The 19,794-nt window shown below is 39.0% G+C and overlaps 1 protein-coding gene across 1 annotated transcript in view; it reads right to left on the bottom strand.

Annotated features, from left to right (window-relative positions):
* Window positions 1–19,794, bottom strand: part of nlrc3 (NLR family, CARD domain containing 3) — a 34,747-nt gene extending 14,953 nt beyond the window's left edge. The window contains exons 1-3 of the mRNA XM_041816032.1: window positions 19,564–19,794; window positions 11,746–11,904; window positions 2,427–2,690 (exon numbers count right to left, since the gene is read on the bottom strand). Coding sequence (XP_041671966.1) covers window positions 2,427–2,690; window positions 11,746–11,869 — 388 coding nt within the window. The 5' untranslated portion in view covers window positions 11,870–11,904; window positions 19,564–19,794. The remainder of the gene's footprint in view (window positions 1–2,426; window positions 2,691–11,745; window positions 11,905–19,563) is intronic.

The raw sequence follows: 19,794 nt of genomic DNA, 5'->3' as shown, positions 1-19,794 counted from the left end.
CCCGACAAGCTGCTTCCGACTGGTTGGATGGGTTTCTGACATGTTTGATATTTTGGTCATACAGTTCCAAATGCTCCCATAGTCAGAGCAGAAACAGAGAAGAATAAACATCCTTGGGAGATTTTTCCTTTGTAAACTTCCAGACAACGTTCTAAATTACCATGACAACAGCTGGAATGAATTTTCCTATCCTCCACAGCCATGCTATGATTAAGGAAATAAACGAACAGGAAGCATTCCTACCCGCGGCCCTGCAGCTGACATGGAGGTGATGTTGTTTTTTCATGTGGGATAGAGAGAGAAAGTATGAGAGAGAGAGAGAGAGAGAGAGATGATATGACTGGGAACACTTCACCCTCAGTGTGTGAGACCTTTTAAAAAGAAAACTGCAGATTTCTGTCACATTCTGTCTCGACTTTACTCATACATGTGAGCACTCAGGTCAGGCATGACCATTGGACCGTATAGTGTGAGCACAGAAATTGTGCGCGATGGTCGTGTGTCAGAAAGCAATTCAGATGCACAGAATGAATTGACATATGACTGTTGTATGGTCAGCTTGAAATCGCACAGTGTATGTCCAGCTTTAGAAAGCCTTTTCTTTGGTTTGCAAAGTATTTTGGTTCTCCTTCATTGTACTCTTGCAACAACACTCCCTTATTATTCCCCTTAAGCCTGGTATACACTGTGCGATTTTGGGCTGTCCCAGGCCCAAGATGACCAATCCTGGTGATATCTTTGGCTGTGGCTCTAAACGCTGGTCCTACGTCGCACTGTTGACAGACGGCTGTTGTCATGGTCTTTCAGCCAAAGACAGCCTGAGATAAAATTCTGACAGTGCCAGAAATTTAGGTGGACCATCTCACAATGTGACTGCTGCTATGACCTTCGTCAGCTATCCAGCCCATTGGGAATGTAGCAAGAAATAACATAATGATAAACAAGACAGTGGCACTAACAAACAAAATAAGTTAGCATTAGAATGGAGACAATGGCAAAACGAAGAAGTTTGTGGGATTCCAACGAGAAGAAAATCTTGATCTCAGATGTTTTTCTAAGCATATGAATGCTAAAGTTACAACGGTTTTGTTGTTGCTATGCCTCATTATTCACCACAGTACTGGCAGCATAGATGGACACTGACGTTTATTACTTGCATATCAGTGTATGTCATAGCCTGCGTGTACTGTCCTCGCTATGAGTAACTGATGTTCAAAGCTAGACAGTCAGCTAACAACTTGAAATCCTGCAAGAAATGCAAGGTGTAACTTTTCTTGTAATGTATTGAAGATTTTGTATCCTTTTATGTTCTTTGTAAAACTGCAATAAAGCACACATTTAAAAAATGCACTTAGAACAAATAAATAGAAAATAAGGCACAGTCAAACCATAATGAGCAAACTCAAAATGCTCTGTCATGCTGCTAGCTTACAGCTAAAACTCCACTAACTACATATATACAGTCAAAATACAAAGCACAAACTGAAACATTACCCTCTGCCTCTATCCCTATCACAAAGCACAAAAAACCCCACCATACTTATGGACAAATAGTGTCCAAGGCAACAATGCAAAAGATAATCCTGCAGGAAATAAACCAACTGCTGCCTGCTCTTCAAGGCTCTCACATGGCAATTAACAAGCACATGGTCACTCATTCAGGCAGGAGGGGGCAGTGTAAAAAACAAAACTTAACTAAGACTGCATACAAATACTTTACAGGCAGGGGGCAGTGTAATAATAAAACTTAACTGGCTTTAAAAAGGGCAGGACACTGCGATTCAGTGGAGCATACTGGGAGTTGTCATCGTACAGTATGCCCACATCAAACTTAATGTTGTATGAGACATTGTAGCATGCCAGAAACATATTTGATTGCTAAAAATGCATAGTCTGTAAGAGGCATACAGCCTAGTCTATGCTTTTGCACTGAAAGTACGCCATCACCATGCCATTGTAGTCAGCAGGTTTTACCCAGAAGGACCGATCAATCAACATGTAGTTAGTTTTTAAGAAGAGATGCACATGTGCAGGCCTCTACATAGGCCTATGGCGTACGCTATGGTGTAGTTTAAATGCAAATAACATCTACAAATAAATTGTAGACACAGTATCCATGGGGTGTTCTTGTCTAATCCAGACGGGGTTCATGGGAAATGAACATGTATGTTTCAACTGAGTGGCAAATAAACTAACTTATACAGGTGTGAACACAAAGCTGATAGCAACAAATCCACCAGTTTAGCTTCACTCTCTTCATTACTTAACAATAATATGGTATGTTTGATTTTTGTTGAAATAATATTCACAAAGTCACACAGTGTGCCTCATTAAAAGGGGATTTTGGCACCCTCTGAGCTACCATGTGCTCTCTGCTTTTTTGACAATTACAAACACAAAAAGAGATCGTCTTTCTTCTCCCTTACCATGGTTTACAATGAGCTGGGCCACCTGAGAATTGGAGCTCTCTATGAAGCCACGGAGGGCATCAGTTCCTTGACAGTCCTTTTCGGTGATAGTAGTAGTAAGCATGTTAACTTGGTCCTGCAGCTGGCCTGCTTCCTTGATCCTGGTCTCCTCAGCCGAAGTCAGAACTTCAACCTTTCTCAGGTGGGTTAAGATCTCCTCCAAGAACGAGGTGGTTGTGAAGCGTTGCAGCTGGTCTTGATGCTTTTGGATCCAGCAGGAGTCTAAAACGGAGCACAGGGAAATCATTTACTTTAACCAGTTTGGAAAAGAAAAGATGTTCAGATGGGAGAGCATGGAGCCAAACAGAAAACAAGGTTTTCATTCTTTCCTTTTTAAAAATCTGTGGGGCACATTGCAGAGAGCATCACTAAGTGACTGAGGTTAATAAAGGGACTAGTACCATTAGTTCTCAGTGTGTTCACCAGAGGAGTCTATGATTCAGTGTTTATTTTTATAACTTTAACCTCTATCTATGATTAGTCCATGTGATTCAAGGTTCCATGAATATAAGACGACATTTTAAACTCTTATTTCCAATTCTTATGTGTACGTGTGTTTCATACGTATTTTTCTTCCTTTGTTATCGTGAATATCAGTCTCTTCCTTTGTGTTTAGTTCCTACTTTCTTTCCCTGATCTTGTATTTCTTATGAATGGTCTGGTGCATTTCCTTTGTTTGCTGTGATACTGGGATACTAAGAGTCTTTCTGTTTACTGATTCACATAACATTCCAGACTAAAAGTTGGAATTTCAACCCCACCACCACCCAAATTCTGCATGTAAACTAATCTGTGATGAGGCCCGAGCTTAGACACCAAATACAAAGTATGTTGTTCAGTAACAACCAGTGTTGGGCAAGTTACTGAAAAATAGCAACTAGATACAGTTACTAGTTACTGCTAGCAAAAAGTAACTGAGTTAGTAACTGAGTTACTGCATTGTAAAAGTGACTTGTTGCTTTGAAGAGTAACAGTGTGCAGATTAAATCCCAGCTGCTCTCTAAATGTCTTTTATGGTCCTATCTCTCCTCTTGTCTGTTTTTTCTCGTTTTTTCTCTGAAGGCAGCGTCTCTACAGCTTATATCAGAAGCATGTCTTCAACAGCATACCTTGCTTTCAGTCTGTTAGGTGCTGCCTTGGTAACACACTGTGCACCTGGGGGTAATTTAAAATCCAGTCTTAGTTGTTTGCATGGAGTGGCTGCTGCTTGCTCTGCTGAGCTAACTTGAGCTGTACCTGGGTTAGCGGTGTTTGTAGCGTCCAGCTCTCTGGAAACTAGTTTAGCTGATGCGTGTGTGAAACTTGGCACTTTGTGAGGTTAGAAAAATTGTTATTGGTGGTGGAAAACTTTCCTTCCCTGTTCTTTTTCGTCATTTAACCCGAGATGGGAAAAGTACTGCTTGTATACAAGACAGGAAGCTAACGCTTGAGTGCTCAGCCATGATGTGAGTGCACATTCAGTGCTTGTGTTTGTGTCTCAGTGCCACCACTTTATTCTTTATCACAGGATGTTGCTTTGCTTACTGTCCCGTCACATTGTCCGCTGAACCGGATGATTACTGACCTTCATCACAAAGTACTTGGCTGTAAAAGTAAAAAGTAATGAGTGATTTAAAGAAACTCATTACACCATTAGTTACCATAATAAGTAACGGAGGTACTGTAACAGAGTTTCTTAGTAATGCGTTACTCCCAACTCTGGTAACAACAAATACTTAAAAAATTTTTTTTAAAGATTTGTTTTTGGGCCTTTTCATGCCTTAATTTGATAGAGGAGGATAGTGGATAGACTCAGAAACGGGAACAAGAGTGGAGGAGAGACATGCAGCAAAGGGCCTCAGGCCGGATTCCAACCCAGGCTGCCCGCGTACATGGTGCACGCCCTAACCACTCGACTACCGGCGATAAGTAAATGCCCAGACACTCTTCCCAAAGCCAACAACCTTCATCCATAAAGGGGACAAACAGTAGACCCCCTCATCAGCTTCAGACTCAAGCCCTTTAGATGCAGCCAGGGATTTGGAAATGCGTGTGGACCTCAGCTTGAGACTCACTTTCCCATCATAGATCGCCATGACTGAGCTGTGCCCAGACCTGGTTCTCTTTTCCAACTCCTGCCGCTGCGTCTTCATTGTTGTGCTCATGGTCCCTTGGAAAGATGCCATTGATTAACGTACAAAAGGAAACAGCTGCGGTATGCCAAACTGGCAGTTGAGGCAGACAAACAGGGTTGGAGTGTGAAGGTTCGCCCAGTAGAGGTGGGTTTCAGGGGATTTGTCTCCAATTACACTATGAGGCTTCCGAATGAAGTGATCATCAGAGGACAGGCCCAGGGGAAGACTACCAAAGAACTTGCCACGGTTGCTGAAAAGAGCAGTCACTGGCTGTGGCTGAGACGAAAGGAGACAGTATGGGGGGCCAAATAACCATTCAGTCTCCATGTGGTACACACCCAGGCCTGATCAGCCTGTGGTGGGCCTGCCTCAGCTGAGGTTATCTTGTGGTAAACAGTCAAAACACCTAATGAAGCCAGGGTACACACAGGGTACTGCATAGGAGATAGCATCACTGAGTGGTCATCATCAAACTCACTACAGCCAAGATAACATCTTAAACCAACTCAAGGTAATTACTGTGCTTAATCATTAGTTATTGTAACATCTAGTCCTATGGAGTAAATCTAAAACAAATTCAATGTATTTTCAATTTTCTTGCCAACATTTTTAATGCCTTTAACAGTGATATCAGTCCCTGTCCTTCAGACTTCAGTCAGCCACAAGGGGGCGATGGAGATTTTTTTAGCTACTTATGCTGTGTCTAAAATGGTGAAAGATGCCTACAGGAAACAGTTCTTTCGTTTTGATTATCAGGCAAGAAATATTGCACTCTTAAAGAGCCTGAAGTGGAAGATTGGTGTGAAAAAGTGCAGCTACAATCAAAAATGCACCAATAACTATGTGTGAGTCATGTCGCCTTATAGAAATGCTAAACCTGTCTGCCTTATTTGACACACTGGAGGCTTTTGTTAAGACCTAAAGAAAAAAAGTGACACAATTGCATGCATAAAGCAATGTTGAATAAGAACAGCATGTGAAACGACTGAATGTAAAGTTTGTCCTTATTCTTCGATAGGATAAGGAACAAGACAACATTTCAGTCACAAAGAAGCAAGATTTTCTGCTGCTACTCTTCAATGCACAATCAGCGCAGCAATCAAAAACTTTCTGAGGGTGGAAGCTCATATTTCTGGGTGAATATTTGTTAATAATGGGTGACAGTTGGACTTCTGTAAAATTTGTCAAGCCTCTAGTCATTCCTAATAAAACTTTCAATCTTGACAGCTTGAGGACTGCTTCAGTAGGGGATGAAAGAGAAGGGTACTGCAACATATTTCCCTTCAATATCTTAATTGAATAATGTTCTTGTAACCAAATGGGAAGCGGTGGGGGCCTGTTGTACTCCAAAGCCAAATCAATCAGCCACTGAGACCGTAAAGTCAACCTCTTAGCACAGTAATAGCAGGGCATCATTTGACTGCTTGAGGACTGCTTCAGTAGCTGTGGGGATGAAAGAGAAGGGTACTACAACATATTTCCTTACGATTTCTTAATTGAATAATGTTCTGGGGACTGAATGGGAGGCGGTGGGGGCCTGTTGTTCTCCACAGCCAAATCAATCAGCCACAAAGACCATACTGTCAACTTCTTAGCACAGTAATGGCAGGTTATCATATTTTAGCAATTACTAACACCACTTTAAAATGAATGATTTGCAGCATGATGGACAGAAAAGTACCCACGCGTCTCTCCAGCCTTTTTGAGCTTTCCTACCTGGATTGTTTGGAGAAATTGTTCTGAAACAGAGAGTTTCTGTCTTTGGCTTGGATGTTTGGACATTTATTAAAACACAAATCTAGAAAAAAAACAACCCAGCTGAGATCGATAGGCGGGGTGGCCTTGACTTGCTTCCATTCAAACCCTGGAGCAATTTATTTACAGTGAGAACACAATCAGCTCAACAATCACAACAAATGACCTTTGACCCATTATATTCAAGTAGTAGTAATTGTTATGAGGGGCTGACTTTATTCATTAAGCTATGGGTTTGAGTGCTAAATGCTTTAGTTACAAGAACTTTTTGTGATTATAAATCTCAAGCTTGACAAACCAAGGGAATTCATCCCTCTCATCACAAGAATTTCAACATTTGCCAAACTGATCTTGTGACTGAATGGTGTTATGGTTTTAAGAGTGGGCATGCAAACTGGGGACCTTCAGTTGCATGTATTTTTTGTTGCTATAGTTACACATCAGATGTTTGAATCAGCAAAGCAGTCACAGATGCTTCTTTCTTTATTCATACATAAGAATTTCAAAGTTAGCTCTTCCACTATGTCTTTGATTTAAAAAAGAAAATTTGCAAAACATTTTATCAGCTGTTGTCTACAACCACAGGGGTATTTGATTCAAAGTCACCTGTCAAAAGGGTCACACAATTGTAATACTGGCATACCTTTGAAAGCCCCTCTAGGTCATCTGCTCAAATGTCAATGAGGCATTTTGATCTCCTCACTGCTGCAAGTGAACCATTGCTCATTTGCAATTTAAAGGAATATTTTAGTTTTTGAAATTGGCTGGCTCTCTAATAAGAGATGTGTACAGCTGCTTCACATACACAGAGGCTTACTGGAAGAAAAACAAAACGCTTCAAAAATATCTGTGTATCATACATTTAAGCCAACAATGACTTTTGGCCTACTTTGATTCTAAAATTTGCTAAATTACAAAAAGCATCTGTAGCCATCTATAGCCTAGCCTTCATTTTTTACCACGGAGGTTGCGGCTTGGTTCATCCTTCAGTTGGAGCACACATTTGTGCAAAGTTTGAAGAAAATCCCTCAAAGCATTCTTGAGTTATTGTACGGAGCAAGAGTGGCTCCAAAAGAATGAACAGATGGGCGGCCTGACAATCGTGGTCGCCAGACCGGAGGCATAACAAATACTTCAACACCCGAATTACAACCAAAAAAATAAGGTATGGGTGTGAAAACACTAGTATAGGTACAATAAAACAAACCTTTGCGTTCACCCTTTAGTTCATCAGGATTTTAAATAAAAGCTATGCCAGCATGAAGAAAAGAAGTATCTGTCTGAAGAGTGACAAGAATATCTCTAATATCTTTGAGATCATCAGCAAAGAAAGACTGTCATCTATGACTATTCAAATAATCACTACTTAGCAACAAAAATGGGCAAATTTTCTTTTACAAATTCCATAATCAAATTTGTTTTGGCCTTTAGCATTTTTATTATCTCATAAAGATCAAAGTAATTTTAAACACTTGAAACTATCATGGCTCCCCATGGGAAACTGGTAAGAAGTTGTGGTAAGTAGGTGGTGTTATGTCTACAGGTTTTATTTAGTGATCTTATTTTAGAATTCATTCATCCTTGTGTTTCTTGTCCCATGCTTCCTGTTTTATTTTGTGATACTTACCTTGTGTCTCTTTTCAGATTGCCTTCCTGCCCATTCCTACCTGTCTCCCACGTCTGTGACTACCTTGTGTTTCACCTGTGTGTAACTGTCTCCCTTCCCCCAGAGTATTTAGTCTTCCCCAGTCCTTTTCTTCCCCGCCAGTTTGTCTTTTCCTCAGTGGTAGCTCACTTGCATTCCTCGTGTTTTTTTGACCTAGTCTTTAGCCTGCCGATTTGGATTCCTTTGCCTGTTCCTCTGGATTTTTGTGTACCGACCTTTGCCTGATTAAAAGGACTTTAAATTTGCTTCTGCTCTCTGAGTCTTGCATGTGAGTCCTTTGTTTGGTTCAGTGTAACATATGGGATAAGTGGTAATAGGCAACCATTAGAAGCAACTACTTCAACCATTAAAATGTATGACATGTACAGCGCATTCAGAAAGCATAGACCTCCTTTATTTTTTCAGTGATGTTGCAGCCTGGTGCTACGATCGTTTAAATGTGTCATTTTTCTCATTATTCTAGACTCAGTGCCCCACCATGACAAAGAGAACACAAAATTTTGCACACCTGGATGGGGGGGTTTTATGCCATTCTTCTTTGCAAAGCCTCTCCTCAAATCCTCTCAAGCTTATTTAGGTTGAATCAGGACCATCATAATGGACGACCGTTTTCAAGTCTCTCCAAAGATGTTCAATAGGGTTCAAGTCAGGGCTCTGGTTGGACCACTCCAGGACATTCACAGAGTTGTCACTAAACTAAAGTAAACTTTGTCCCTTCTCCACACAGGATCTCTGGAGCTTAGTCAGAGAGACTATGGGGTTCTTGGACACCTCTCTTACTAAGACCTATCTCCTCTGATTGCTCCATTTGGCCAGGCGACCAGCTCTTGGAGGAGTCTACCAAACGTCCTTCAGAATTATTTGTAACCATCTCCAGATCTGTGCCTTGCAACAATCCTGTCTGTTAGCTCTGCAAGCAGATCCTTTGACCTCATGGTCTGGTTTCTGTTCTGATGTGCATTGCCAGCAATGTCTTAAATCTTGTTTTCAATTTGTCATGATGGGATACTGAGTGTACATGATGACAGAAAAAAATGAATTTAAATGATTGCTGCAACATAACAACTGTAAAAATTGAAGGGGGTCTAGATATTTTCTGAATGTTCTGTATGTATGTTTCCTTTAAAAATGGGAGGAAAGCACAGCAAGATTTGAAAACTTAGTGTATAATTATGACCCAAATTCAAGCTCACATTGAACGGTGTAATTTAACAGCTGAATATATCCCAACCATTTTGGTCTCCCAGGAGATTGACGTCAATCTCATGCTCATTTTAAAGCCAAACCACCCTTGCTGTTTTTGTCTTAGCCATTCAACTGAGAGAGCTTTACCATTTTTATCCCCGTAATTCCTCTTGCACACAATGATTTCCTCTCCAGGTGTCGTCATTCACAGCAGAGAAGTCTGCCACTAAAAAAACGGAAAGGTTACCAAAAGAGGCTGTGTTGAAACCACCTATCCTACAGTGAATTTGTGTTTTTGTAAGACTTCATCATACATTTGGATGGTATTTGGATCTATTTAATGACTGCCTTGTACGAGACAGGGTTTCTTTCATCTAACTCCTTTCATCTTAAATCATTAAAGCTCCTGCTGCTCTTCAATCTCACCTCTGTGGTTCACAGTCACGTTAGGAAGACTATGATTGATGAGATGGAGGAAATTTATTTCGGTTCACTTGCACAACTAAAGCAATTTACGGGGTCAAGGTGCAAATTCTAAATTTCCGAGCAAACCGAAAGGGTGTAGGCAGAAGCTAAAGCTTATTAACGCCTACCCCTCTTATTTTACAAACAACAGAACCATCACAGAAATAAGTGCATAGCAAGAACAATGCAGAAACATTGTTGTTCTTTACATCCATTAGTACATTCATTAGTCAATTAATGCATAATGACATATTCATATGAACTTACATTATCCATGGTGTATTTCAAAACCAACTGACTTTTATACAGTCTTTTCAGCCTTACCAATGTACTGCATGTTTTTAAAATATCAGAAGAAGAATTCCACAAATTCACCCCTCTAACTGACAGACAATGAGATTTGACATTTGTGCGAATCTTTGGTTTCTGAAAAATAAATGTTCCTCTCAGATTGTATTGACTGTCTCTCAGTATAAACAACTTCTGAATACATTCTGGTAATTGTCCAGTTTTAGCTTTATACAGTGTTTTCATTGTATTATATTCAACTAAGTCTGGAAATTTTAGTATGTTTAGTTGCAAAAATAGGGGATTGATTGGTTCACGATAGGGTTTTTTACTTATAATACGTATGGCTTTTTTTGGTAACAGAAAAATAGAGTTTGTATTTGTTTTATAAGTGTTTCCCCAAACCTCTACACAGTATGTCATGTATGGGACAATGAGTGAGTAACAGAGAGTGCACAGAGATTTCTGGTTTAAGAAATATTGGGCTTTATAGAGAATTGTAATGGATCTAGACATTTTGGTTGTAACATGGTTTATATGGGATTTCCAATTTAATTTATTGTCAATCATTACACCTAAAAATTTATTTTCAGACAAAGTTTCAATTTCAACATCATTTATTCTGATCTTATGGCAGATGTCTGATGCCCGGTTTCCAAAAATCATGCATTTTGTTTTACCAAGGTGAAGTGATAATTTGTCAGCATCAAACCATTTTTTAAGTATCTGAAGTTCACTCTCTACTGTATCCAGAAGTTGTTTTAGATGTTTCCCACTGCAAAAGATTGTTGTATCATCAGCAAATAAAATACACTTGAGTGACTTTGAGACCAAACATAAATCATTTAAATACAATATGAACAACAACGGTCCAAGCACCGAACCCTGTGGCACCCCACACGTAACTTTTAAAAGGTTTGAGTTTGTATTATTAATGTGGACAAATTGGTGCCTGTCCTCCAAATAGCTGGTTAGCCAATCACAAGCCAGTCCTCGGATACCATATTTCTGTAATTTAGATATTAATAATTTATGGTCAGTGGTGTCAAATGCTTTTTGTAAATCTAGAAATATCCCAACCGTGTATTCATTTCTCTCTGTAGCAGTTGTAATTTGTTCTATGAAGTCTATGAGAGCAAGTGAGGTGGTTCGGTTTTTCCTAAACCCATTGTTGTTCACAAAGTATGTTGTTCTTGGAGATGAAGTCATTAAGCCTTTTAACAAATATTTTTTCTTAAATTTTTGAAAATTGTGATAACAAAGAAATGGGTCTATAGTTTGAGAACATGTGTTTATCACCTGATTTGTAAAGTGGAATGACTTTAGCTATTTTCATTCCTTTAGGAAATTTCCCAGCCATGAGAGATTGATTACAAATATAAGTGAAAGGTGTAACAATACAATCAATAATTTTTTTAATCAAAGACATATCAAAACCATTCGAGTCTGTGGATTTTTTAGATTTAGTTTTGTGCACAATATTGGTTATTTCTTTATCATCAGTTGATTTTATGAACATAGAGTCGGAGTTTATCTAATGTGGAAGATGAACTGAGCATTGATATTCTGCATTATGAGGCTGTAGGACAAAAATCAAGGAGCAGCACATCTTTTTACACCATCTCAACTCCCTTTAATGATAAAGTTGCTCTAACCCCAAATGTCCATGTTGTTTTCCTCTTAGGCTGAGTGTTACATTCATCCTCATATCCACCTTTTGAGCTGTATTTATTGAGCGAGCTCAAAGAAATGTTTGGAAACAAGAAAAAGCGGCTGATGTGAAAGAAAATGATTCAAATCTTACCTTTACTTTCAGTTTGTGAAGACACAGAGGAAGATGTAGATTGAAGGTCCACGTAGCAGTCGTCCTGCCACATTATGCGTTTGCTTCGGTCCAGGATACAATCGTAAAGTTCCTTCCTCTCCATGAGAAAAAGTCAAAAGTTCTGCCCTCAGACTGTCTCTACAAAAATAAAACAGCAACATTTAAAAGTTAATGCAACAATAAACTCAATATGAAAACATTCAGGGGGTATCCAAGGCCTTTGCGCCTCTTAAAAACACCAATCATTGCCTCATTTCTGCTACAAATGTCAATCAAATACACTAAAGTTAGGTCTTTTATCGCTGATCCTGCGCCTGTTCAGAAACAAATTCACCTGCCAGTCAAGGTGAAATTACAGAGTACTGAACAACTTTGCACAGCTTTCACAGGCAGTGTTAGGATCTACTTTGAGTTTCAGTGAGGCAGCTCTGGTAACAAACATGAGGTTCTTGAGTTCAATGCAAATGCACAAAGTTTATACTTCTCTATAGACATGACGCATGCTCTTCATCAGAGAGGCTTATAATAAGCTCAGCACTGCCAGTATTATCAGATTAAACGACAATGCTTTGAAATTCTCTTTAAAATGTCGCACCTTTCTGAGATTTAGCATCAGATCAGTAGAGATACAGACTTGCAGAGATACACTATATGGAAAAAAGTATTTGGCCAGCCTGTTAATTATTGAGTTCAAGTGTTTCAATCAGACATGTTGCCACAGGTGTAGAAAATCAAACACCTAGCCATACAGTCTCCTTTTGCAAACATTTGTGAAACAAAATGGGCCGTTCTGAAGAGCTCAGGGACTGTGATGGATTTGTGAAACTTCATCCTTACTGGATATTCCACAGTCAGCTGTGATATTATTAGAAAAAAGAAGGGTTTTGGAACAACAGCAACAAAGTGGCTTTTAGTCTCTCTAGGTGACTAAAAGTTCCTGATCGATTAAGCATCATATAATGAGCAGCAGAACAGACATCAGTCGCCCTCTATGTCTTTTTCTCCTCAGAGATCACGTTTGATTATGGATCTGTGAGATCAGCTTGTGTGTGGTCTGACAGTCTGTCAGAATCCTCTAGTCTGAGTGTTCAAAGGATTATAATGTTGAAATCTGTTAAAACTGTCCCCATCTTGTGGTCTTACAATTCATTGCAATATGTGTTTAACCAGGTTTAAAGTTATTCACATCACTAAGTTTGAGGGTGATGCAGTCTCAAAGATGGCAGCCATCTTTCTTGGCCTGTTCCAGCTGTGCTCCTCTGCTCATCTTCTCCTCAATGTCCTCCTCTCACCCTGCCTCTTTTTTTGGACTGATTCCTTATTGCTTCCACGACGGATTACTTGTGTGTAGATCCCTGTGGTTTAGAGACTCCCTTGTTGCCACGTTTATCTCTGCCCAATTTGTCAGCACTTTCCTGCTTGTGCCTGGATCCTTGTGTGGCCTTGACTTACCTCCTGTTTACCCTCTGCTGGTCTGGAGCGTCACCTGAGTGCTGAGTTCTCACCAGAGACTGAGAGCTCTGTGGCCTGTTGCTGGCCTGACCTGAAATAACTGCTGCCTGTTTTTCCTCAACCCACTGAATTCATGCAGGCTATTACTTACAATCTAACAGAGCTTGCACATGAGTTCACAAAGCACATTCGCTCTCTTCCAAACATGTTTTTTTAAAGTCCAACTAGCTGTCTGTGTGAGGAAATGACTCATGAGACTTTTATTATAGGCTGAACTTCATCCTGAAGATCCCGTCTCAAATTCTGCCAGCTCTCATCTGTGTTTTAACCATCAGAATCACAGTCAACTTTCATGTGATGACAGGCAGGTAGGTTATTTCCCTATTAGGCTAAAGGTGCTTTTAGGGCTTCTGTGCTAGAGTAGAGTAAAGTGTGGCTAAAGTTAGCAGCTAGCTTGGCCAGCCTTTGTTCCTCTTTGCAGATTAACATTGTGGTTAGTGAAGTTACTCATCATTTTGGTTGAGTTAACCCTCAACAGCCTACACACAACTAGTTCAAAACAATGTAATACTGTGCTATTCCTACCACATGCTAAATGCTAAGCTTCTGCCATTGAAATGCCACAGGGAAAGCCATGGCAGAGACCATTAACTGGAGCTACAGTAGCTAATAGTGACATGAGGTTTCATTACAGTTTAAAAAAAAAAAAAACATTTGACCAGGATTTCAGTCCTGTGTTTTTTAAAAAGTGAGTCATAATTAGTTTAACCATCTCATAAATCTTCTGCTGTCTAATTTGATATCTGAATTTAGCTGTTTAGCCACCTAACTTTGCACATCCCTAGTTAAGTTGCTGCTGAATACACTTAATTCCCTGACATTACTACTCAAAGTAAAAGTCTGACATGATAATAATAATTGGAGACCTTTATTGTAACAACCTTGTCAGAAATAGAGTTTGTCAACTTAGCTGAATGGTAGCATTCTGATGGTAATATAGAAGGGAGTAACACTGCTGCTTTGAGAGAGACACAGCCACAGTCCATTTCTTTTATTTCATCCAAATTTCCGCACATTAAAAAAAAAGAATTACGATCTTATGTTGTGTTAATAATGCTTGTGCACTGGCTCTGAAAGTTCTGCCTTTTTTTGGTTTTGTTTTCGTATTTTATCCACATCCGTTACCTAGAATTGTGAAGTTTAAGGATGTTCTCAGGTCGCAATTTCATCCACATCCGTCTGAGTCATATGGGTGTTTGATTGTTCAGAGCTACAGTTCCCTTTCTCTCTCTTTTTTCCCTCACTGGCACTAAAACTTTGCTTTAATTTGCCACACACCTCAAGAAATCTAGCCGTAAAAGTGGTGACAAATTTTCTAATGGTTTATATATTCAAAATTCAGCTACACATAGAGCACAACCTTTTCACGTTTCCATCAACTTTATTCCAATATGTCTGGTGCCGCAAGAGACAAGAGTCTGATTTCATTTTAATAGGGTGGCTGATAATATTGTCCTCATATGCAGGCCTGTCCACAGAATTATCTGGGCCCCTGAAAAACCCAGAGAATGGGTCCCCCCGGGTTCAGATTTACTGAAGATATCAATGCATGTATGTTGGATCAGTAGCACTGCAGCTGGCATCCTGGCTAACAGTTACCTCATGTTGGAGCTTAAAGGCGTGTTAAGTTTTTATTGGGTTTTGATGTTGGTTTTATTAATTTGTAGTTCCTTTTAACCTGCTTCATCACTTTTTTATCCATTATTGCCACATCTGATTGCCACTTTTTTGCAACTTTTTGCCTATTTTTGCAATATTTGGCCACTTTTTGCCCATTTCTGCGACATCTTTTTGCAACTTTTGCCCATGTAAGCCACCTTACTTGCTGCTTTTCTCTCATTTCTACCCATGTATGGCACTTTTTTGCCACCTAATAACATTTTTGCTCCTTTTTTGCCCATTTTTGCGTCACCTTTTTACAACTCTGGCCTATTTTAGTCCCCTTTTCAATGTCTTACCCGTTCTTGCCACTTTTTGCCACTCTTTGCCACTTTTTTACCCATTTTACCACTTTTTTCTATTTTGTCACTTGTAACAATATTTTTTTTTTACTAATTTAACCATTTTCATTGTCTTTCTTCACAATTAATTTATTCATTTTCAAAAAAGTGGTCTCAGTTTCTTGTACTTTATGCATCCTGACATTCGTGCCCATTATGGCCTAGCTTTGAAGTCTGACAGCACTTACCTTATCGTTCAGTTCAGTGTACTCATCCACATTGTTAAAATCTATCCTAAAAATTTAATTTTGAAAAAGGATACATTTTACAACGGCATAAATAAATGCAATCTTTTTTGTTGCTTCGATGAGAATGGTCACTATAAATGTTAAAAAACAAATATTGTTACCACAGGCTAACTTTACAATGACCATGATTTCGCTGACCTCCACGGCCCCCTAGTTTGTCTGGTCCCCAGAAAGCTCTCACCTTTATCTCCCCTTATGAGTGGTCTTGCTCATCTGTACCAAAAAGTTGAGGAGTAGAGCTGAATGATTTGCAAAAATAATCTAATTAGTGATTTTATCCCCAAATATTGTGATTTAATATGTGATTATTCTTGGGTTAAACTTATGCATTTTTCAACAAATTCAAGCAGTAAATAATTCCATAAATAAGACCATGTGTATTGAAAACAATGAATTATTTACAAAGCAATTAGTCCATAGTAGCATGAATATGAAAACGGGGGTGCAACAAGCTATAAGCTATAAAGGAGGTGGCTGGGGTGAGGGAGGTGAGGCTGGCTACCAGCTGATTGCAGCTGTGGTATGACTTTCGTGAAGTAATGCTAGGCTTCATCCGTTTTAGATAGAATGAGCTAACTATTTTTGCTTGTGTTGCAAATGTGATGTCATTTGTTTTGTTTAAAGGCGTTATCATTTTTTTAGAAAAACATACAGCGCTTAACAAATTTATTAGACCACCACCCAAAGTAAGGTTTATGCCACAGCTGCCCTGAATTAACAGCACTGGTAATTACCAAAACCATTTTTTATGTTTTTGCAATGGTTAATACACCAATATGTAGAAGCTCTTTAACCAAAATTATATTTTTAATGCTAAAATATAATTATTATGACTATCCATGAATTTTCAAATTTACTGATTTACAAAAAAACTGAAAAAATAGTAAAGCACATTATTATTTCTTGATTAATATGTCAAATTACAGTTATTTACTTGCATTCCTGAACAGAAAAATGAGTTTTAGTGGTTGAATGTTATGCTTGATTCATTTCTGACTTCTCAGAGAAGCCCAGTGAGCTGGCTCAAATTTGGGTATAAAAAGGTGAATTCAGTTTGAAATTCCTCATTCCTGTTCAAAATGGTAAAACATGAAAAGCTCACTGAAAATGAAAGAGTCCACATTAAAGCACTTCATGATGCTGGATGGTCTCTGAGACAAATAGGGAAAGACATAAAGTGTTCTCACAGTGTGGTCAAGAATGGAAAGGAAAGTTAACTGAAGCAGATGTCAGACACCTCAAGATTTGAAGTACTAAAGACAGAAGGAAGACCACTGCTGGTCTTTAGGCAGAGATGAATGCTTCTAGATCAGAGTCTGAGAAAGTCTCCAGAATGACCATGAGCAGACGACTGACAGAACAAGAACGTCTACCATGACATCTTAGTGCATCATGGAATCCCTTCTGGACTGAATCTGATTGGTTGTGGGTTCATATTCCAACAAGACGATGAGCCCAAGCATACTTCAAAGCTGTACAGAGACTATTTGACCAAGAAAAAGGAATCTGGAGTACTGGAACTGATGGACTAGCCAAGTCAAAGTCCAGATTTGAATCCTATTGAACAAATTTGGGGTTTAGTAGATTCAAAGATTGATGGCACAAAAGTTTCATCTAAAGCAAGTCTGTGGGAACAGCTAGAAACTATTTGAAACTCAATAAAAAAAGAGACTGTGGAAAAGTACATAAAAACAATTCCAGCAAGAATGCAAGCTCTTATCAAGGCCAGAGGAGGCCATACAAAATATGAAGTTTTCTTGTTATTATGTGTGAAAAAGGACTATTTAGTTGTTTCAGTTTATTTGCCAAATAAATAACAATAATATTTTTAGTTTTAAACAAGGTTTTGAAAGATTTCTAAAATATTTATGTGTTCTTGTTTTTATGACAGGTGGTCCAATAAATTTGTTAAGCACTGTACGTAAAACATTTTTGTAAACCATTATAAAAAATTGACACTTGAATCTCTGCATAATGTGCATAAAATCTCTGCCATTGCAAAAAATTGATTTATTAAACTGGTATTTGGACATATTTCAATTTTATTGTTTTTCTTATCAGCAGTGATAAAGAGGCACATCTGGGCCTTACGACAACAAACAGGGTGATGGTTATGAATTTCTTTTTTGTCTTCGAGTAGGTGGGATTTGATGTCCCTCGGTGTTTAGAGGAGCTTTCAGGGCATCGATCAAGGAAAATCAAGAAGAAGTCTGAAGGAGTAAAATGAGCCATAATGGGTTACTGACTGGTTTTCATTGTTGATTAGAATTACACCAATTTTCCCAATATGAGAGGTTGTTACAGGTGCAGTGTAGACTATATTTAGCTGTAAGGTGCATACCTGAAAGCAGGAAATATTGAGGATTGAGTGTCCCAAAATGATCTTGGTAATGTCAAGAATGACTGCGTAAAGGGGTGAGTTTTTTAAACAATATGAGAGCTGCTGCTGGTGATACAAGACATGCTGAAATGGTTTGACTTGTTTTTAGACTCAAACAAAAGTCAATGACTTGCTTGTCTGAGGTCCATGATGATTAAAAGAAGCAGGCTGTGGCTGTGACTCCTCAGCAGAGGAGTGAAGTCAGTGCGGACTGTGACGAATGTCAGTGAGGTTGAAGTCAGATCTGTTGTCTCATTTGCACAACGCAAATCGATACAAAGAAGATTAAACTTGCTTTTTATCGGTTTTAGTCATCAAAGACATATTTTTGGGTAGTGTTAGTCTAGTGTTTCTCATGGAAAAAAGGCTGTCGGCGAACATTTTAAGCTATAGTTTTAGTCGATGAAACTAACACTGAACAGGTGAAGAACCATGGCAGCAGTTGTATTCAGAGTCTCTCCTATCTCAGCTGCTGAAGCTTGTAACTCCTTCAGAGTAGTCAGAGGTGTCTTGGTGGCCTCTCTCACTAGTCTCCTTTTTGTACTGTCACCCAGTTCCAGTTTTTGATGATAGATTCAACTGAACTCTGGGGGATGTTCAGTGCCTTGAAATATTTTTTGTAACCACCCACTGACTTACACTTTGCAATAACCTTTTCTCTGAGTTGCTTGAAGTGTTCTTTTGTCTTCATGGTGCAATGGTAGCCAGGAATACTGATTAATCAATGATTGGACCTTCCAGAAACATTGTGAGACTACTAGCACCAACTGGCCAGGCCTCTGTTAATTGGGTCAGTCCCGAAGTGAAGATGAATATTTATGCAGTCACTTATTTCACATATTTTCGTATAATTGACATTACTTTTTGGAAATCTGTTTTTGCTTTGACATTAGAGAGACCTGATTATATTGACCATGATTGGCTTATAAAATCAATATAGGGTTAAAGCATCCAAGGGGATAGCCTCTCACTGTGAGATGCATGTGAGAACAAGCAACTCTTGAGGATTTCAGGGGCAGTCTGCTTGAAATTCTCCATAAATGTTTCTAAGAAAACATCTTTTCACCTGAAATATATACTCTATCTCTCCTTGTACTTTTCCCATAAGGTTTAATTATCATTACTTTAAATGAAAACGACAGAAGCAAAAGTGCAAACATTAACATAAAATATGCTTGAGTTTTCACCTAGACAAACAGTGAAACAGCGAATGCTTCCTGTGTGGTTTGTTGCTGATCACGTAATATCTCACACAGGAAGCTGAGAGGAGCCTCAGATATGCATGAGGCAAGTCGCAAACTTCTTCTGCTGCATTTACTCAGTCTGAATGGCTAAAAGTACATAGTGCCACACTATTTTTAGAGAGGAAACATGCTGGGGAGTGTGTCAAACCATTGCTAAATGTTGTAACATTAGCGCCTAGTTAAGGGGAAACAGGTCTGTAAAGATGCGCTGTTGTTAGCTAAAACACAAAGAGCAGCATCATCTGCATAATGTTTAAGTAAACTTAAAATCAGGGAAGATGGTGTACAACCACAGTTTAAGTGCATTAAAATATCTATTAAATATTTATAGTGTCTGGACCAGATACATGCTCAAGGAAATGAAGAAAACCAAGGCCCAATGCTGGAGTCAGTAAAGCATGGAAGTTACTCACCATGGATGTGTAGCAGTTGTCTGTAGATGTAAAAGGATGTATAACGCTGCCTGGATAGATGTTTTGTATGGTGATGCCATAATTCCCATAGAAGCAGAAGTCATGCAACTTCAAAGGTGAGATGGAGGAACCTTTGAGAGGTCAAGTACAGCCAAGAACTTGTGAGCGAATGACACAAGTCACAAGGAAACAGCGCTAGTAGTCATCATTTGTATGCACCGTCGCCTCAGT

This window comes from Cheilinus undulatus, linkage group 20 (genome assembly GCF_018320785.1).
Source record: "Cheilinus undulatus linkage group 20, ASM1832078v1, whole genome shotgun sequence".
NCBI classification, from domain to species: Eukaryota; Metazoa; Chordata; class Actinopteri; order Labriformes; family Labridae; genus Cheilinus; species Cheilinus undulatus.
Note: the sequence above shows the minus strand (reverse complement) of the source record. Positions and strands in the feature narration are given on the sequence as shown.